Source organism: Silurus aristotelis (assembly GCF_946808225.1).
Source record: "Silurus aristotelis genome assembly, chromosome: 1".
NCBI classification, from domain to species: Eukaryota; Metazoa; Chordata; class Actinopteri; order Siluriformes; family Siluridae; genus Silurus; species Silurus aristotelis.
In genome coordinates, this window is record NC_139574.1 from 33,548,946 (window position 1) to 33,571,262 (window position 22,317).

General features: G+C 36.3%; 2 protein-coding genes and 1 long non-coding RNA gene across 6 annotated transcripts in view; all 3 read right to left on the minus strand.

The window, feature by feature from the left end:
- The window catches only part of atp8b2 (ATPase phospholipid transporting 8B2), a 53,559-nt gene extending 40,007 nt beyond the window's left edge, over positions 1-13,552 (minus strand). For 2 of the 4 annotated variants that reach the window (XM_083536046.1, XM_083536045.1), the window contains exons 1-4: positions 13,304-13,552; positions 8,894-8,961; positions 717-775; positions 458-571 (exon numbers count right to left, since the gene is read on the minus strand). In XM_083536046.1, the coding sequence (XP_083392172.1) occupies positions 458-571; positions 717-775; positions 8,894-8,924 (204 nt within the window). In that variant the 5' untranslated portion in view covers positions 8,925-8,961; positions 13,304-13,552. Of the gene's footprint in view, positions 1-457; positions 572-716; positions 776-6,290; positions 7,640-8,893; positions 8,962-13,303 lie in introns of those variants that run through there. The other 2 variants (XM_083536044.1, XM_083536043.1) reach the window with 2 other exon arrangements.
- On the minus strand, positions 1,141-5,735 carry LOC310725816. The gene is made up of 2 exons (XR_014533513.1): positions 2,533-5,735; positions 1,141-1,613 (listed from the first exon to the last, which is right to left on the minus strand). It is a non-coding gene; the product is annotated as an uncharacterized lncRNA (long non-coding RNA).
- Positions 13,553-18,241: 4,689 nt separating the features above from the next.
- Positions 18,242-21,983, minus strand: aqp10a (aquaporin 10a). Its single transcript, XM_083538762.1, has 6 exons — positions 21,806-21,983; positions 20,055-20,181; positions 19,717-19,854; positions 19,498-19,616; positions 18,745-18,962; positions 18,242-18,609 (listed from the first exon to the last, which is right to left on the minus strand). The coding sequence occupies exons 1-6, from the start codon at positions 21,914-21,916 to the stop codon at positions 18,438-18,440; spliced, it is 885 nt and encodes a 294-aa protein (XP_083394888.1). The 5' UTR covers positions 21,917-21,983; the 3' UTR covers positions 18,242-18,437.
- Positions 21,984-22,317: the final 334 nt, after the last annotated feature.

Here is a 22,317-nt window from a genome sequence, read left to right on the forward strand (position 1 = left end):
TGAAGGCTTGAAGATCACAGGCATCCAATATTGACTTTCGACTTGAAACGTTTGATGATATTATGCACTGTATATGACTAGATTTTGAACTGTTTTGCAATTTTATGTTTGAGAAAAATTTTTTTAAAACTGTTACACAATTTGTATACACAGTCCTTCATAGATTGGTGAAGCTCTGCCCAGCTTTACCTCTGAGAGACTCTGCCTCTCTCTTCTTCTTTCAGCTGCTCCCATTAGGGGTCGCCACAGCTGATCATTCGTCTTCATACCACTCAGAGACTCTGCTACTTTAAGATACACTATTTATACCCAATAATCTTACTGACCTGTTGTCAATTAACCTCATTATTTGCAAAATTATTTTTTATAACAGTTCCCAGATTTTATTTCTCCTGTCCCAACTTTTTAAAAAAATGCTGCAGCAATCAAATTCAAAACAGAATTAATATTATAGTACCTGGAGAATGAGGAGAAACAAGAAGTAGGTATTGGCGACTTCCTGGAACTGCTCAAAGAGGTTGACTGGCAGAAAGTTAACGATGTTGTACTTTGAGGTCATGATGCAATTATTCTGGGACAGACAATGAGAGACATAATGGGTCACATGATCATGTTGCCATTATTAAATACTGTAAGAGTAAGTAGGTGGACAGAACATATCATTAGCAAATGAATGCGAGTTGCAAAGCTTGTGTCTATGTTGTGGTATTTCTTACTGCGTAGCGAAATTTCTCGTTGTACTCCCTGTCATTGGCTCGGACCCTCCTTTCCTCTTCTGTGAGAGAAAACATATGTACAATAAAATTTTGTAAGACCTGCCTTAGTAAGAACTGGCCTTTTTTTTTTTAAGTGAAGTTATACGATTATTATAGGTCTAGAAACATTGGTGTAGAAACTGCATAGCCTGCACCTTTAAAAGCCCCCTATAATCTCATTTGCAAATTACAGTGCCGTGCTGTGTGGGTCACTTTTACATTTGAATCTACAGTAGCTCGAAGCAGTGACGCAGCGGTGTGTTGCATTTACGTAAACCACAATGTTACCTGGTTTTGCCACTGTCTGCAAGTGCTGGAAATAAGCTCATGATACATAGCGTTCTTGCAAGTGCTGTGGAAAATCCACTCCGTCACTCTGACACACTTTGTTTTTTTTTGTTTGCATCAAGCTCCATCACTACACAAGTTGTTAACAATGTGCTGTGCGAAGACGCCGTTGTAAATAACTTGTCAATCAGTTGTGATCTCAGGCACTCACAAAGTTCTGATAAGGCAATTGAAAAGTGGATGGTAGGTTCTAGATTCAAGATACAGGATTTAAGTGTCATATATATAGGAAAAGAGTCTGTTACCCAACTTACAATATAATCCTTACATAAAGAAAACACAAAACATTAAATATATGCATATACACTTTCTGGAAAAAGATATTGGGACACCTGACATTTCCAGCCATCCATGTTTTTTTCCACCAAAAGACCTATTAGAAGAAAGAACTAGACCCTGTCAAGAAGCCTGTTTCAAGAAAAAAATAGCTTGCATGGGCTGGAGTGGAAGAGCTTGAGTATCATGCTAATAAGCTCTGACCTCAACCCTGTTGAGCACCTATGAGATGAACTAAATCTATTTTCCAGAATAGTAGTCAACCTCAAGTCGAGGTTGAAAACTTATTTAATTAGTCAAGCCTTTTATCAGTAGATTTTTCTTAGGTAAAGGCTCAGATCTGGAGGGAGCATGGATATAGAGTGTTTGGTGAACTGGTATATTTGTATGCTGTCGTCCCCTCACATTTACACGTTTACTCGGGTTTGTTGACGGTGGTGTGGTGGGTCGTCTCTTATCCCAGAGATCCCTCATGTCTGTGTTACCTTCTGGTTTTCCCTTTTAGTTATGCTGCCATAGCGAGACTTGCCAGAGTCCAAACTGCACAGTGACATTAACTTTCATACACCAATAAGGACACTTAATAATCCATATCCTTCTCTTCCTGTCACCCTCTTCTCTCTCTCTCTCTCTCTCTCTCTCTCTCTCTCTCTCTCTCGGTCGAGTAAAACATGCTCCTGAGGCTCCAGTGACCACTGTTCCTGCCCCTCTCCCCTCCGTGGATCTTCACACTTCTGTGCAGCTTGGGACGATCTCTCATCAACACCTTGGGTGGTTCCATGTAATTCCGGAGTAAGAACGGGAGCTTTGAGGATGGATTGGACTGTAGTTAATGTCAACAGTCTGCTACACTGACTCAGGAATACAGTTTGCTTCTGATCATCATCACTGTACCCCGCAACATTGTATATCTGCTTCAAATGGACATTTGGTGCAACCCAGATGAGGATGGGTTCCCTCTTGAGTCTGGTTCCTCTCAAGCTTTCTTCCTTATGCCATCTCTGGGAGTTTTTCCTTGCCACAGTTGCTAATCAGGGACAAACTTACTTACAAAGAACATATTTACATTTAATCACCACATTATCTGTGTAAAGCTGCTTTGAGACAATTGTTATCATTGTTAAAAGCGCTATACAAATAAACATGAATTGACTTCAATAGTAGAGGTTATTTTAACAGCAAATTGGGACTAAATATAGAAATTTCAAAAAGCACATATGTATCTTAGTCAGGTGTTTACAAACTTGTTACAAACCCTAACCCTTGTCCATATAAAGTGTAAATTGTAGATTGTGCAATGTAAACATGGAAGACATGCCTATGCATAGGTCAGTGGTGGGCCGTCAGGGCCAGCAACGCCTTCTCTGCTGGCCTAAACACTATCAGAAGCACTGACCCACATTTACAACCTAAATTCTAATATAAATTTTATGAAATTGTATTAATTTATTCCCAACAGTTTATTCTCTTCATTTCATAGCTTTTCTTTTGGCTGCACTGCTTCCAGTGTGTGTATGTGGATGTTAGATTTTTTTGTCCTCAGATTTCAGCCTCTATGTGCTGCCATATCAATCTAATCTGCCCAGGGCCTTCAAAGTCTTTACTGCTGGCCTTTTTACCTCGGTCTCTATTAGCAACGGGTCTGTTTCTTTAACCAATCAAATTTCAAATTCGCCTCACAGGTCCAGCTAGCTGGCCCAGAATAGCGTCAGCATTTTTCCGTCCTCTGATTGGTTGGTCAGAGCGAAACTGTTACAACCAAGTTCAACTGGCAAAACACGTGTGTAGCTCTCTAACCCTAGAAAGTGACTTGGTCTCAAACATACCTAAAAATCCATTTTCAAGAAAAGCTAGACATCATAGTAAGAAGAGGTCGCCAACCCCGAAGCTAGCTAGCTTGTCTCAGCCCGGAAAAGGGTTTGTTTGCCACTTCCAGACCAGTGAATACGAGCGGTACCACTGTCTTACAGCCTCTGAGGAACGATGCAAATTATGAGTATGCATGAGTATGCAGTTGTAATTAATCTGCAATTAGATTGTCATTGTAGTCAGAAAAAAAAATATTTGAAATCCTGTTAAAAGGGGACATGAATGATTAAACAACTCTGGAAAGCCATCTTTTTGCACAGCTAATAATGACAGGCAAGGCCGTAAACAGTAAGCTGGCTTCGACTTAGTTGGTGACTTCAGTTTTCCAGCAAGCTTACACAGATGACACACTGGCATATAGTCCAATGCTCATTTAATAAATGTTCATATGCTGTTTACATAAAGAAAATACTCCTCTAAGGCATGTGACATTTACAGTTATAGGTATAGATTCACTGAAATAGAAACTTCATCTCACATGGTCAACTTTACATGTGGTTGGTTATAACAGCTACATGCACCTGCGAACGGGAAATAACTGTGTGTGGTTTGCAGAGGACGATATTATTTAACACATGCGTGTTGACGTGTCTGCTACATGGAGAACAGAATCTGGCACCTGTTAATTTCACTTCTGTGAGAACTTTCACATTCCCTTTTCCTCTTTTGTTTTACTTTAAAAACTCTCTCATTGTTTTTATTCTAATACATCTATCAACAAATTACTACATACCAACAAGTTCATTTGCACAAAAAAAAAAAAAAACATCTTAGGATGTAAACGTGAAGTCAAACTACTGACCAAAAGGCCAAATGTGCACCACGGGTGCATTAAAAAAGCCGAACACATGCATGCACAGCTTTTAGCAGCCTCCGCTTTCCTCACACCTCGACTGGTCCTTGCTGTCACTAAATTACTCACACCCTCTGCGGTTTCCTGTTAAAAGGCCACTCTGTGATCTATTTACACTGACAAAACAATCTCATAGATTATAGTGCTAACACATAAATATACACACATCACATAAAGCTCCCGATTGAGTTTAGGACAAGCGTTGTTTTATATTTATCTCTACTGTACACATTTTCTCTGTTCTTAATGTTCTTATACAAATACAAAGCTTCTGTAATGTTCTCCATGGCCATAAAGCAGAACAGCACAGTGCATCAGATGCCTACTGGGTCTATGAGACTAGGGCCACAATTCCAGTTACACTCTGTAAGAGATTAATACCAAAATTGTGACCAGGATTCAGTATTGCACTGGAGAAGGAAAAGGTTTCTAAAAACATGAACCTTGAACTTAAAGTACATGATATCGAATTGAGCGAAAAGCAGCATATTGTCCAGTGCCACCATCTACCAGCCTGATGTAATACAACAGATCACACCTATATTTATGCTTTCATATTTTATAAATACACTCATAAAAAATAGGCCTATTATTGAATGCACAAATTTGACTCTATTATTAAATAAACTAAAAGTCATTTAATACCACCAAAAGATTGTTTTTTTTTTTTTTTACATCTGTGGAGAAAGTACTTTTTTCAGGACCAAATCATTAATAAATAATGAACCACAAATCTCAGCAGACGAGTGCTTGAAGAACGTGTTAAACCAAAACTTTATCAGTAATTTATACATTTATCAATAAAAAAATAAGACAAAAATTTGTGTTCAAAATACAGTTGGAATTTGGACACGCATAACTGACATGAACACAAACGCACGCATAAACTCTTGCTTTTGTCATACTATCCTTTTTTCTCTGTTGATAATGGGCCTGTGTGTCATTGTCCAGACTTATCACATCCTGTTTATCCACTTCCAAAATATCTCTGACTCCCTCAGCATCCTTCTCACACCTCCATTGTTGCTCCCCTAAGCTGGTATAACTTTAACACCCTAACACTGATTTTTTTTTTCCAGTTCAGTCTTTAGTATCAGATACAACACTGACAGATAAGCTATTACTTGTGAAAGTAACTGCATTAGTAATCTCACTCTGGGGCTTTTTGTCTGTACTGTAAAGATGCAATATGACTAACTAGGACCAAACAGAAATGCTCATGCATACTTCAGAGGAGCGGCAAAGGTATGTGTATACTAAAAAAGAAAGTAATAGTCAATCCACAAACTTTGGTGGCACAACTGTAAATGAAAAGCATGCCACTAAGAGATCTGATATATCACATGTGAAGAGGTCAGACATATACAGTAGTTTTAATCTGACAATCTATTATAATATATTCCTCTGATTCTGAACCTTTTTTACAAGACTATTTTAATTAGACTTATATTAGCTGCATGAAGCCAAAGGAATATGTGCTTTGGAAAATCTTTAAAAAACTGGTACAACATGATTTTTGGTCACTAAGGCTCAGTCTATATGAATCACATATAATATATGTAAATATAATATAATAAAGTATATACTGTGTGTGTGTATATATATATATATATATATATATATATATATATATATATATATATATATATATATATATATATGTGTGTGTGTGTGTGTGTGTGTGTGTGTGTGTGTGTGTATGTATATATATATATATATATATATATATATATATATATATATATATATATATATATATATATATATATATATATATATATACACTTATTGAGTCAGCAGGGTTTATGTATCTGACCTGTATTTTGACCTAAAAATGACTGAATAATGTGTAAGAAAAGCTCAGTCATCATAAGTGGCGTAGTCAGAGGTGACATCATGAGCGCACAGTTCAAAAGATTGGTTAATACTGACAAAAATGCATCAATGATGTAATGCTGGAAGAAGCGAGTCACATACAAGGTCAGAGGAGGAAAAGAGGCACAAGTGAGATAGAGGAGTGAGAGCAGGGGGGGATGCTGTTTTGTGTAACACGAAGTATAAAATGAATAACAAAAAGCACAATCCAATTTTTTTACCATTCTACATACAATATATAGAGATGGGCACGAACATGGATGAAATGCGACAAAAGAATCTATAAATAACTTGAAAGGCTTTTTGTTTTTTACCTGTCTGTTTTGTCGAAGTCCATTTCAGTGGAGGAACTATAGCAAACAACTTCCCTGGTAAGTCTTTAGGAACAGTCATTTTCGAGCCGTGAGTGGTTTTCCGAAGGTTTTTCCGAAGGTTACATTTTTCTTATTGGAATCAATTCAGCCACCTGATGAAATGATGCTGAGAGATCGATACATGCGTGATAAGCTGAGTGAGCATTCGACAGCAGAGCATGACAGCCTGGAAACTGCAGCGTTGTTTGAGTGACAGTTCTCGAGGTCTTCACTGCTGTTTGTTTTGCCGCATTAGAGAAGGTCATTCATATGGTCTTGGTTAACACCATTTCCTAAATTAGGTTTATGCAGTCAATCTAGCACTGCAGTCTGAATTTCCCTAAATCAAATGATTTGTCTAAGGTATCATCTGATCTCGGTGTAAAGAAGATCCTCCTTTACACAGCATTTATTGATTTGTACAGAAAAAAAAGCCCTGATTTTAAGTCTGCTGGCGGCTCAAATGTCACTCGCACTTGTCTCTCTCTCGAGTCACAGAACGGTGCCCGCGGACTGTTTTTAATGCACCACACTGTTTTTATATGACATAATCAGTTCTTGCTCTGATTCGCTGTCAGGCTAACCAATAGGAATTAGCTGATGAGGTTGCCAGGGCAACTAGCCCATAAACGTGCGCAGGCTTGTTTTGCTCCAGATGCAATGCAGTGTAATGCAGTGTCATGCAATGTACATGAGGCTTTAGAATTCAGAGGTATGATACAGGATATTTAGCCTGATGTGCATAGAGGTCTGTGTATGTGTGTGCGTGTGTGTTGCAAGTGTGTGTCTGCTAAATATCATTAACTGTTTCAGCTTCCTCACAGATTAACTTGCAGGCATGGCAGGCTTCCTTCCATTTTTCACTTGCAGTTGCACAGTGAAAGTTATCACACTCACACACACACACACACACACACACACACACACACACACACACACACACACACACACACACACACACACACACACACACACACACACACACACACACACACACACTTCTCAGCAGGGCCAAATGGCCTTTGAACACAGTTTATTACATTTAGGGTACTAAGCTTTTTAGTGCTTGTTATAAATAAAACTAGAATACAAGCGTGAAACTGTGTAGTTGTACAGAATGAACACAGAGAATTGTATGTTTTCTTTTGACCTCATACATATAATTGAGGTAGGATTGTGAAAAAGGTAGGAGAATAAAAAAAACAAGGTAGAAGAATAAGAAAGCAAAGGTGATTTCAGATCAAATAAAGCAGTAGTAGCAAGCTACTGTAGTAGGTCTACCACTCTGTTGGAGGCTTTACCCTTTTTTTTAGTATATGTTAGTGCATGCATGAGAAAACCATTTTTGGAGTGAAAACATTTTTGACCTTTTCCTTAGTAACTCACAAAGCTATAAAGATAATTTAGTGATGCAGTTTCGATTCAAATGTATGTAACCTATAACGATTTAAATCATAAATAGTTTTTAAAAAAAGCAACACTTTTTGGAAAAGCACATGTTTGACAAAGCCAGAGCTGCAGTTCTATCAACCTCAAAATTAAATCCTAATTTATGTACAGGAAATGTGTGGTACATTGAATAATATGAGATTAGATGAGATGAAATTAGATAAGATGTACAGTTACTCAACCTCCATGTGCCTGAAAAAAAAAACAGAAGCCAGTGACATCATTATTAGATGATGATGATGATGATGATGAATGACGACGTGTTTCCTGTACCCGAGATGCATACATCTGACTAATACCAGTTTCTCTCTGCTCCCTGTTCTTCTCTAAAACGTCATGAGGTAAAGGAGACATGCGTGACTACATATGTAAATGAAAACTAGAACAGATCACAGATACAGTTGGTAAAAAAGTAGCTAAATTGTTTTAAAGGAAAAGACCTGAACGAGAAAAAACCTGAACTCAGGAAATTATTATATAAATGGTGAAATAAATGGTTTGTAGTAGTCGTCAAAATAAAAAATGTGTGTGTAACTACTGGAGAACAGATTGACGAGGTGCAAGTAGGGTTTTTCGAGATTTTAAACCTCACACATGGATGAAAAGGTCAGTATGAAAACGTAATCTTCAGCTTGATTGATAAGGGGAATAAGTATTGCCAAGATCTGAACAAAATAATCTTAGAGCCACATACAGTGCAAATCTGTGTTGCTACGTGTCGGTCCAAAAGTCTGAACAGTCAGTCAGAAGGCTGAATTCAAGTATATACACTACAACAATTAAAAAATAGTACAAATTTCAATGATGACGCTTTTGCCACAACAACAAGACAACGCAAGACCAAAATTGGATCTGTATATGTCTCAAACGATTCTCAGATAAATACTGTCACTTTTTTACAGAATTAAACAAAAAAAAAAAAGTATATATATATATATATATATATATATATATATATATATATATATAAAAATATATATATATATATATATATATATATATATATATATATATATATATATATATATATATATATATATATATATATATAAAATAAAATAAAAAATTTATTTTATTCAACATTGTTCTGTATTACATATTTTATATATAATTACCTGAGGGAGGCCTCTTTCTGAACACTGGCATATCTCTGCTATCCTGCCGCTTCGTCCCATGGGAAAATCTAAAGCACACACACACACACACACACACACACACACACACACACACACACACACACACACACACACACACACACACAGAGAGAGAGAGAGAAAACAAAACACACTGTCGACAGGATCTCAAGGATAAAACAGCGGACAAATGACTGCTCACTAAGGGAATATACTGATATATAATCCCCAGAGCTACAGCACAGTTTGGTCAGCGAAGTCTCAATCTAAGCCACTGCTTAATGGGCTGACTGTCAATTTCATCACACCGTGACTTAATATGAGAAAATGGTGCACCTTTTTATGCAAAAGTTTGGCTTGACTTCGTCTTCGTCTTTCGGCTTCTTAAGTTTGGCTTGACTAATGTTTCTATTATTGCATTTCAGTTATTAACTTTTTCGATCCATTAAAGCTTGTCTTTAACTATTAATAATAAAATGCCTCAAAACTACCTTGCCATGATGTTATTGAAAACAACAATACAACAAGCAAACGATACAACAAACAGACATTTATTTTATAATAGCAAAAATTACACATTCGACCGCACCTGTCTTATGTCATTTGATCAGAGCACTTCTACTTGTCTGTGTCCTCTGAAGATGACCCTGAGAACTGCAACGCTCTGAATCTTTGATCTTTTATCAAAACAGCTTACAAAAGGTGCCACACTGCTTTCAGCCCACCTTACAACAAGTAAGATGATGTAAATAAATAATATAAATGTCCTACCTGTTCAACAAAAAAAGTTACATTTTAGAAGGGCTAAATCCTCCTTTTCCGTATAGTGTAGTGTATCCGAGTCTTTCAGTCTCTTGCTTAATTTGGATTGTTTAGACTCTTACACAGTCTCACACTCTCTGTTGTGATTGGCCACAGCTCCTGCCAATCACTATGCACCTGGAATTCTTTTGTGTCTGGAATGAATCCATGATGACGTTTAAATGTTTGAGCTAGCATAGAATAAACATGAGCAAATTTCTCACCAATTCTATCCATGTACCCCTGATACAGCCATTACGTTGTCATAAAGACTGTTTGTCTTCGCTTATTTATTTATAATCATGCCTTTATTTACTACACCCATCTGTCAGGAAGAACCTCTGTCAGGGTCGGGACTCCAAATGAGACAAAAGTGCAGAGACTGTGACACCTTTACAAGGTCTGCAAAAAAATAAGCAGAAAACTGAAACATTCCTTCGCCAGATGACCTCAAAAAGAAACATTCACTATGAGGAAAAAATGCTTGACAGGACAGATGCCTTTCAGATGCCTTTCTGGACTGCCTGGAGGAAGATGATCATTCAAGGAACAATCCTCTTCCCACTCTCCATTAAAGGTCAGCTAGAATTTCCCACAGTGGAAGGCAGTGGATTTGACAATTTGCCCCATTGTGGTACCTAAACCAGCAGTTTCCTGTCTCATGCCTGAGAAAAGATACAAAGTACTGGCAATGTCCATGAGGGCCCAGAATACCTTTTTGATCTCTAGGGTTACTTAGGCTGAACAACACATGATCACAGATCTACGTTTGCATTCCCACAGATTTACAGCTTAAAGAAGGTGAGATGAGAGCTCAACCTGGTATGTCTTTCCAATAAAAAAATAAAGGCCTAGTTTGTCCATGAGTGGCAACCATGGCAAGTGGTATAAATGAAAGACAATGATGACAAATGTTTGCTCTAGCCAAAGGTCAGGCCTTGAATATCATGAGGTACCAACTGTAGTCCCAAGACACCATCCAGAGCCAAAGCAAACCCCCTGAATAAGCTATTAAGGATAAGAATCCTGCTACAAGAAAACTAGCCTTCTTCCCCACAGAAATAAATAAAAATAAAGATGAGCCCTAGCATGTTAAGCACAGATTACTTTGGCAAAAAGGGGATACTTGCAGACCTGACCAGATGCAAGCAGCACACCAGCAACACACCAGCCTTATACTGTTCAGAAGGGCTCTATTTCTGTGCCAGTTACAACGGGCATGTTTTCAAATGTACAAGCAGAATGCAGTGACCACACAATAAGGCAGAAGCGACAAACACTAATCATAACTAGTCTCACAAGTACCCAACCTTGCCCCCTCCTCTAAATGCTAACGCTTCATTACTCATTACCGTGAGACAAAAGTTTAGTCATTCCGCCCACCCCTAATAATACATAATAACAACAATAGGGTCTGAATACTAATTTCCCTTTACTCTGTGTTCACATTAAACAAACTACATCCAAATGTTAGAGTGAGGCCTAACATTAGATCAACACCAGACATTTAACCAGTGGTTTGACATGTATAACCCTATTTGTGTGTTGAAGTGAGTTATTTAAGCGCATGCAACAGTATGTCGTATTTTATTTAAGAAATCAACTGTGGTTGGTGGTGAAAAGGGCGAACACGGCTAAATATGTACATTTCTCATTCTCAGTAACAACAGACTTTCTCAATATATTATAAAAAGATTTAGGTGTTATAGTTATATATTGTATCTCTTGCTACTTATCCATCCATCATTCTAGATCCTTCTCTTCAAACAATACAAACAGGAAAGCAAGAATCAGACCAGAAGCCGCATAATCACATTTTCTACAGGTAATTAAACAAAAGCTCTTCTGTCCTTATTTCTTTTTCCATTTATTAATACTTATATTAGTTCAGAGTGTCGGATGTTCCCTACATTAATGTAAACTGCATACACTTTCTTGCTCTCTAAGCAACACTGAATAAAGCACATTTCTGGCTGAAAGTCAAAACTCTTTCACTCTTAAAGGAATGTCAAAATCCAGCTTTGAGGCTCAATTACCTTGACAAATAACTTTCCTGCAAAGTTTAACGAGCACATACATGGATTGGCCACATTAATAGGAACACCTTCACTACTGCACATTCAACGTTCAGGTCGGTGATCAAAATCAGTTATTTTGACTCTGTATAGCTGCTAGTCCGATTTGAATATTTCCGAATTTTCACACACAACAGTCTGTACACAATCGGCAAAAAATTAAAAATATCAAGAGAGTGGGAGTTCTCCATATAGAAGCAACTTGTACACTGGAACAATGAAAGGAGAATGACCAGATTACCAAACTACCAACTACCCCCTTACATGCAACAGTCAATGTAAGTCACATATATTTTCGTGCACTCGCTTTGTCAGTCTGAACAAATTCAGTCTATTTGCAGATTCCGACATTACAGATTACTTTACATGTGCCCAAGGTATTTGTTTTTTATAAATTCAATTAAGAAAATTCAACCAGATTCGAGTTTACAATACTACATCACTTCTTTCAATCTAATGCAAATTTTGAATGTAGTGTTTTTAATCTGATTAAGCTCTAATTACTAATAGAAAATTTGGTTGCAGGTAAACACACCTACTGAGGCCTAAATATTTTTGGTGAATTTGCTGGTGACATGTATCCTCTGTATGTTTTTTATGCATGGACATGCTGCCATCTGTTTTGCTGTTTGGATGAATGAGCAGGGGTACAAGTGTGAGTGAAAATACAGATAATAAAAAAGGCCTGAACCTATGGAATAAGAGTTTTATATATATATACACAGTGTCAAGACTATCCATGCACATTTGAGCAGTTGCATCTATATGAATTAAACACAGTAAACAAAAAGTTTAAGATCAGAAAGTGATGTGTTGGGGGGGAAAAAATGTATATTATTGGTTTCTGAATGAGCCACATGTCTCCTGCTGTTCAGTCGTCTTGGGTACGCATTAGAAAAATCCTCCAAAGTTGGATAAGCTTAAGAGCAGCTTAGTAATAAGATTAACAAAGGTGTATAAACAAACCGACTACATTGAAATACATGAATGGAGTGCATTCTAGAGAAACATTATTTAAATTGATGAATATTAATAATAAATATTTATTTGCTTTGGCGAGAATCACAGATCTCTAACAACTACCTGAGCTTCTGAATGACTCTTGTATATCTAAAATCAACTTATATTTTATATTATAAACAAAAGCATGCATGACCTTTGTTTATGCATTTATATATATATATATATATATATATATATATATATATATATATATATATATATATATATATATATAAATATAAATCAACTCACATATTATGAACAAAAGCATGCATTACTTGTATATCAAAATAAACTTGTATATAAAACAAAAATGCATGCATGACTACTTGTGTATATCTAAATCAACTTGTATATTATGAAAAAAAAGCATGCATGACTCTACTTCTTTATATAAACCAACTTGTATATTATACCCAAAAGCATGCATAACTTGCAACGCTGCCAGATGTTGTAACAGCTTCTCTGGTGGTATTATTTGTTGGAAAAGATCATGGATAAACGGATAATTTACCTTGCCAGAGTTCCCTTTCTCTTTCTCTTCGTTTTCTATGCACTCATGTGCTGCAACATCCTCATTTCAAAGCGGGTTTTGCTCCATCCTGATATTTTACAGGTCTTTCTTTTGAGTTTTAGACACGAGCGTGTTAAAAGTGCCATGTTGTTTCCTCTCATGAGACCACCATGAGCCGCAGGTGAGAGACACCGTGTCTCCTCTCCATACAGATCGCTTCAAGGCGAACACTGAAACCCACACACTGAATGGGAGCTGAAAAAGTAGGCGTGGTTTTAGTTCCTTAAGCCCGGCCCCCAACCTGACATAAGCACTAATTATAAAAAAAACCCATAATTGTAAATAATACATTATATTTATTTATTACACTACACATAAAGCTGGTTTTTAATTATCAGATAAAGTATTATTATTATTATTATTATTATTATTATTATTATTATATTTATATTTATATTTATATTTATATTTATATTTATAACAAAACTTCTTTCGGCTGCTCTCGTTAGAGGTTGCCACAGCGGATCAATATTTATTACATATATTATATATTCATATATATTATCATTATATTAAAATATTAAAATATAAATAACAAATTATCAATATCATTGAAGATGGTGCTGCAGTTATACTGAAGGCAATGAGCCATAACAATAAGTATTGTTTATTTTATTTAACCCTTATGTTCTGTTAGGGTCAAATTTGTGGTGTGTAAAAAACACTATTTACCTTTTGTCTGTTGGAACAAGGCTTCATGACAGCCTCAAACACAGCTTAATTTTTACACAACAAAAGTACCTGTCACCATTTTAGTAAATTCAGAAGGCCTAAAAAAATGTAAGTGACATCTGTGGCGCTACGGCTCAAATTTGTCCCGCCAAGAGTAATGACTGTTATATGCATCCATGCATCATATAAAAGTTATGGGTTGCTCTATAAATCAAATTTGGCTCAACTACTCACATCACAGACACAGCTTACCCCCTCCCTCACCCACCCTGTCTTTTATGTGGACACAAAACCCCATGGGAGCACAACGTTTCTTGTGAAATATTGATAATCATCATTTTTGGGGGGTGTGGCGTGAACAATATGAACAGAATTGTATGAACATTGTTATCTATTAATAAAGTGCATGCGTGTTATCGGTTCCATTCTGCATCATCAGCCTATTTCAACACGAGCAAGAGCTTTAGTGTCTTTGGGCTGTCCTTTTCATCAGATGTGTCAGCTTTTTCTGAATCATACTCCACATCATCCTCATCCTCAGACACATTGTCCTCACTGTCTCTTCATCTGTCCTCAATATTACTTTCATGACCAAATATATGGTCAATAACCTCATAGACATCTAATAGATTCGGTGTATGTGAGATTATTGACCATATCTTTGGTGTGGTGATGTTATATACTGTATATCTACGATGTGGAGTTTGATCCTGAACATGAAGACACATATGATTAAGAGGACAGCCCAAATGGCACAGACGTTCAAAGAGAACTCTTCAAATATAAAAGTGACATTTCATGGTCATCAGGCCCTTATGACAACCAAGGCAGAGCACCAACTGAGAAGATCATCAGAATGATCCCCAGGCCTACTAGATATGCTGTGTCACATTTCCAAGTTATCAACACAGTATTTAAGTTGTTCATACCACCATTTGATTAGAAGATCCTGCTTGAGATGACAAACACTGAAGGGAAAAGCAACAGCTTTGGAGATTGACAAAACACACCTGGATGCTTACATAGGGCTGTTGATTCTTGCTGGAGTGTACAGATCCTGCAATGAGGCTACAGATAGCTAAATAACCTCTGAGTATTTTTCAGTTACCATTTCACTTCAAACCCTCATTTGTTGTCAAGAGTTTGACACTCGAGAGACAAGAGCTGCTTGCCGTGTGAATGACAAGCTTGTAGGGATGTTTGGGACAAATGGTGGAGCATTTGCCACATACAGTACAGACCAAAAGTTTGGACACACCTTCTCATTCAAAGAGTTTTCTTTATTTTCATGACTATGAAAATTGTAGAGTCACACTGAAGTCATCAAGGGCTATTTAAACAAGAAGGAGAGTGATGGGGTGCTGCGCCAGATGACCTGGCCTTCACAGTCACCGGACCTGAACCCAATCGAGATGGTTTAGGGGTGAGCTGGACCGCAGAGTGAAGGCAAAACGGCCAACAAGTGCCAAGCATCTCTCGGGGAACTCCTTCAACACTGTTGGAAGACCATTTCAGGTGACTACCTCTTGAAGCTCATCAAGAGAATGCCAAGAGTGTGCAAAGCAGTAATCAAAGCAAAAGGTGGCTACTTTGAAGAACCTACAATATGACATTTTTCAGTTGTTTCACACTTTTTTGTTATGTATATAATTCCATATATAATTCCACGTGTGTTAATTCATAGTTTTGATGCCTTCAGTGTGAATCTACAATTTTTATAGTCATGAAAATAAAGAAAACTCTTTGAATGAGAAGGTGTGTCCAAACTTTTGGTCTGTAATGTATGTGGGAAACATATACAGTATGTCAGGAGCACACAAAAATAATCACGTAATGTGATTCATGCATATGAACACACACCTTGTCAATGTTCAGTATTCAAAACAATAATTTTAACACACATGCACAAACAGAAACAAATTATTTTGTCATTTTTCAAATGTTCAGAAAAACTTAATGTTCTATTTCAATTTGCAATTTTGAGCAAAATTAAGATTATATAAAAAAAGTACCTTTTACTTTTTTCTATTATAAAACTGTGCAGGTAAAATTTGAGCCATAACACAATAGGTGTCACTATAGGTAATAATATTAAGTAAAAAAAAAACCCAAGCAATTTATTTTGGAGGTATGTTTTAATATTAATCTATTATAGTTAGATAACAAATACCCATTGGCTTTATTATGAGTTCATTTAAATTTTTTTAAGTAAAAACGAGTGGCATATTCTTATACAAATAGTCCATGTGGCCAAAAAAATAATAAAAATAAATAAAACAATGTTTACATTGTTATCAATGAATAACAAGCTAGCTATGAGGTAAAATAAAAAAACATATTGGAACAATATTGGATGATAACTGTTGTTATTTTGGACATTTTGATCTTAAATCATGGGTCGAATTTGACACGCAAACACAAAATATGTTGGCACATTACACATTACATTTCTAACACATTGCGAAAATTAATATGATTTCACATATTTATCAAGACTAGATATTATAATAATTTTTATTTTTTATTTATGAGCGCCCAGAAATATTGTTTCTTGGTGCCCTCCAATGGACACAATTTGAATTACACTATTTTGCCAAAAGTATTGGGTCACATTTAGTATGTGATTTATGAGCATTGCATTCCACATTTAGCCATACTTTGCTCTTATAATTCCCTCCACTCTTCTGGGAAGATGTTCCACTAGATTTTGGAGTGTACTTATGGATATTTGTGTTCATGAGTTACAAAAAGAAAAGAACCACATACAGCAGGAAAGCTCAGGTGACCCAATACTTTTGGCAATATATAGTTATAGTTTCTTAGAAATTCGGAATTAGGGTTTAATTGTGTATTGTTATGTAAATACTACAGAAAAGAAAATGCTAAAGCATAGATGGTTCATGAAGAAACTTAACAACTGTTTTGAACTGTTTCAGCTGCCATTTCCTCACAATGTCCAGCTTTTCTTGAAAAGTCCATATTGAAAATGGCCTTGTAAGTATATATGCAACCAAATCAATTTCTCCACCTCTGTCAGTCATTGTGGAATAAAAAAAGCTCTGATTAAATCAACATGAATACATTTGAGCTTGTGCAGTTTGTTACAGATGCGGTTTGAGAGCTCTGAATAGTGTGCTCTTTGACGTAAAATATGACGTAAAATATACTTAAAAATGGCTATGTTATTGAATGCCTGCTAGATGGACTAGTGTTGCCTACTCGAAATCTGATTGGTTAAAGCAACAGCTTTAAGCACATTACGCTACAGGTGCCCAGACTGTTGATTCTGAAGGCCTCAAGGCAGAGTTCTTTGACCCCGGCAACACGTGATGGCTGAAATATGATTGGATAGAAACTCTAACATAAACATACACTCCTGAAGCAGCACAACCAAGGTAAAAGCTATTAAATGTACAGACTAGACTATTGGGAATGATTTAATGCAAAAAAAAAAAGATTTTAATGTAAGAAAGTGATTCTGATAGTGTTTAGGACAGTGAAGTCCTTGCTGGCCCTGATGCCCAGAGAGAGAGTGACAGAAAGAGGCAACCAAATATATCTGATCTTCTGGGGAGTTTTTTAAGGGGGCAACAGGAACCAAGTAAGTGGATGTTTCTTTGCTTCTTTACACCTTTTTCACTTTCTAAAATTTTGATTTGGAAGTTAAATTTCCATCTATGGCTTTTCTCCAGGTTCTTCCCCCCTCTCAAAGACATGCTGTGTGAGTGGCTGTGTAGTGTTTTTGATAAAAACCCTCTAAAAAAAAGACTTTCTGCAAAGTGCAGTGTTTATTAACTCAGAATCTGTTTTATTTTGTTATTCAAAATATTAAAAAAAGAGGTATAATTTAAGGTCTAACAGTTCATGAAAAGCACAAGTGAGGTTAAAGAGGAATAAAGTGAGGCTTCTCTAAAATTGTACTAACACTTCAGTAACTTCAGTTGCTTCCAGTCTACTAACCAAAACAACAGTCACAATGCGCACAAACTTTTCCAATTCACTGTAGAACATTGTGGGTAATATATACAAATGACCATAAAACATCTGATTCATTGTGATCCAATTTGCAGAAACAGCTCTTCTTTTTACATTGCCTGTCTTATGTTACCAATTCATCAAATACCATTATAGTTATATCTTTTGATATAACTACAGAAGCTATAAAATAATTACTCTAAATTGGCCAGAGATGAATGTGTGTGTGTGTGTGTGTGTGTGTGTGTGTGTGTGTGTGTGTGTGTGTGTGTGTGTGTGTGTGTGTGTGTGTGTGTGTGTGTGTGTGTGTGTGTGCATGTGAAAGCCTTTTTAATGGACTACATAAATATCTGTTTCATAATGATAATGATAACAAGAAACAGGAAGCTAAATCAGAAATGTTTGCTGCTACTGTTTATACTTTTTATTAAAGAGCAACCACTTTTAACTGAATTGCAGAGTCTTGAGGTTGACTTTCAACGGTTTCTGGTTCGGGGTCGGGGAGATGCCAATGAATGAAGACTTGGTAAAAAAAGCAGCCGAGCAAAGCCCCAAACAGAGGAGCCACCAGTGGCACCAAGAAAAAGTAATCATAGCACCTAAGTGAGTTAAAGAGACATATAAAATCTCAGTAAATCAAATACTGTATGCTTATGATATGTCCATCATTTATGGGTAATATGGAATAGAGAACAGTCTGTGAGGATTAAAATTTAAAACAAGCTCAAACTTACATAAAGACTTCAGTCCCCCAGCCTGCTGTGAGAGTGAAAAGTCGAGGCCCCAAATCCCTCGCTGGATTTATGGCTCCACCACAGTTAGAGGACATGGCTATGGCTATTCCCAGAACAACAGCTGCGACAATGGGTGGCAGTAAGGCATCAGGAGCGGGTCTGTTCCTTTTATCACTCAGGGGCAGGATACATAGCAACAGAGTAGCGGAACCCACAACCTGCCCATAACATCATGAAGAGAGATGAATATTATCAATCAGATCATTTCAAGGAGCTTGTCAAATCCTGCAGCTTTCCTGGGCAAAAAAGCATGCAGAGTATGTAGACTGTATTAGAACAAGCATGTGTCATTTTCACTAACTAATAATATGTTAATGCAAAAATCAAGAACAGTAAATATTGAGGAATGATATTTATAGAATAGACAGGGCTATTTAGAAAGAGAAGGTGGTTTTTCCCTCAAAAAAAGTAATGCAACTGATTCAACAGAACAGCTAATTCTCAAGCAGTTCCTGAAGTGCACAACACAATAGTTTTATCAAAAATGTATAAAATATAAACCAATCCCTTTCATTATGAGTAAATTAACCAGGTCAAAACCAAATAGTTTTTTTTTTTTAATCATTCTTTTTTTTTTATCTTGTGCAGTGGGTCAAAAACAATTGTCTTTGCTGTACTAACTACAAATTGAGAACATGGGGCTATCGTTCTATTTTCTGTTATACATCACACAATTCAACCTTTTGCACTGACCTGGTCAAAGATGTTGGTCTGTACGGACATCCCTGGGGCGGGGTACGTGGCAAAGATGGATGCAGTTTCGTTGGGACCATAAACAGTCAAAATCCCACCACTATACATCATTATAGCATCTAGAGCAAACAATACACAAAAATCAATGCACCCTGCCCTTGATAATCATAGCAAAATGTAAAAGAAAACAAGTATTTGCAGGTGTGTATGTGGCCTCACCGTAGTACATGGTGTAGACAACTGCAGAGGCAAGATAGGCTCCAAACACCTGAGACAGAGAGTAGGGCAGAAGAAAGCGCCAAGGTAGATCCCCCAACACACAGAAACTTAGAGAAACTGCAGGGTTTAGATGAGCACCTGATGGGTGTGAAAAGAGAAAAGCAGATACGATGAGATAATAACCAGCATTAAAGAACATTTGAAGTTCAGAAAACCAAGAAATTCTAATACTAATAGCAAAACAACAACAACAGCAACAACAATAATAATAAAATTGGTAAACTAATTCTACAACTTCTTTTTATGCTTAGCATAAGAACTTGTTTCTTTTTGCCCACCTGACACCCCCATGCAGAGGTACATGGCAGACATGACCCCCACGGCAAAGCTCAGGTTGACTGACAGAAACTGCCCCTTCATCTCATTGCTGGTCTTCACCTGAGCTGCTGCCGAACAGCCAAAAAGCTTGGGAAGAAAACAAAAGCAGAACAAATCGAAGAGAAATGAGAAAAGCCATCTCAACAAACCAGGTGTGGTTGTGTATATAAAAATGTAAAAAAGGAAATTTAATAAAACTAAATGTTAGAAAAGAAACATTCCATATTAAAACTGCTCGAAAAACCAACTGCTTGACTTCCTTAGGTGGTAGCTGAGCTGTCAAAATGACATAAATGCAGATCTTTATCAATCACCAGTATGCAGTCTTTGCCCAAGCATACACTGTTGCACTCTGTTTGCACATCAGGAATAAAGGTTGTTAAAGGTGTAACATTGTAAAGCTCAACAATGCAGACTTGCAGCACCGGTTGACTAAGAACAGATCAGAAGTGAAGAATCAAACCCAGTTGCATTTTGAGAATTTGTACAGTAAAAGTTATACACTTATACATCATATTCAGATTATATATTTTTGTATATAAAAAAGATTTGAAGTGATGCACAATATACTTAGACTACAGGACAGTGCAGTACATACAGTACAGCGCATGCTACACTACTAAACAGTTTGCAGCCAATGTTCTGTTTCATTATTTTGTGTATTTATTTTCTCATCTCATACAGTTTTGTATTTACACTTATATTTTGGGTACTTAACCATGGTTCTGTAGAAACAACTTGTTTTTCCAATGTATACAAGCTGAGGCATATAAAGGATTGATAATATCAACTTACATGACTTTGCTTTAGCAGAATTGTCCAATATATATATATTTCTGTAGGCATGTTATAAAGTTTCACATTGGGTTGCATTCTCAAGGCTCTCAAGGAGTGTAGTATATAGTAGATAACAATTAATGGCAGGGTGTTACACACTGGTATACACAACATTTACCAAAAAAATACATCTAATCAAAAATGAATTGAAAGTTGCTCCTTAATAGAGGACTATCCTAAGATTTTGGTGAGGATATCTCGTCTCTATAAGATAATTCATTGGCATGCTTCCATCTTTATCAAGCTGCCATGTGGTTATGATTTTATAATGGGCCATAAAGTGACATAATTGATCCTGTGTACTTAATGATTAGCCATTAACCATGTATTGAGTTTCTAAAGTCAACTAACTCTTGAAACAACTGTAGTAACATTTGATAAACTGAGAAATATGGCATCAGTTTATCATGAATTTTAATAATAATAAGTTGAAATTACAATTGAATTGTCGGGTAATTTAATACAAACTTGATGTGTATTGTTTATTTTTTATTTGATATCAGGTATTTTCTCCCCTTGAGTTTGTGTGGAAATTTAAATTTCATAGCAACCAGTTTTCTATTTATATTGCTTTGGAATTAGCAAATCTGTATAATTTAACAAAAAGTGTGCATCATAAGAGCCACCAAAAATTGTTAAATTGTATTTTTGCTTTTTATTTGCCTAATATAAGTTTTGAAAACAGTGATAAGTCTTTCAAAAGCTCGTTATAATTAGTGCATTATACTAAGAATGGTCCATAAATGAAAACTGATTGTGCATAATTTCTTTTTAGAGAACTAAACTGATAAATAGATTAAAACAATTATATTTTTTGTCTAGTAATTATTATTTAAAACATACCTTTAGCACAAAAAATTTTTTTAAAACTCACCAAAAGAACAAATGTGCCAAGAATCTCTCCCAGACACCGTCTGACCAAGGTGTTGTGTATCTTCCTCCTCATCATCAGTTTCTTGATGCGGTTCACCATGCTGCTCTGCATGTCTCAGGCTGTCCCCGTTTCCTCTCAACTTTCTCAAGTGAGGTGTTGTAATGCTGCTCACATTTTTGACTTGCTGTCCTTTTATGTGGTCCAGTACACTTTGTACTCCATTGCGCTGATAAATGTAACTTCATTAATAACTTGGCATACTGAAGCTGCACAAGAGATAAGATAATATGTACTATCCCTGAATACCAGTGGTGTAATGTAGAGAAGGGGCAATTGATTGTTTGGGAATATTTAATATACATATAAATATATTTGCAAACTTCAGAAAAAAAGTTCTGTAACCTAAAAAAATTTATAAATATATAAACTCAGATAAAATGCCTCACACAGTTGTATTATCTACTGGAATCAAATATTCAGCATTTTCGTCAGGGTCTTTTTTTTTCAAGTAA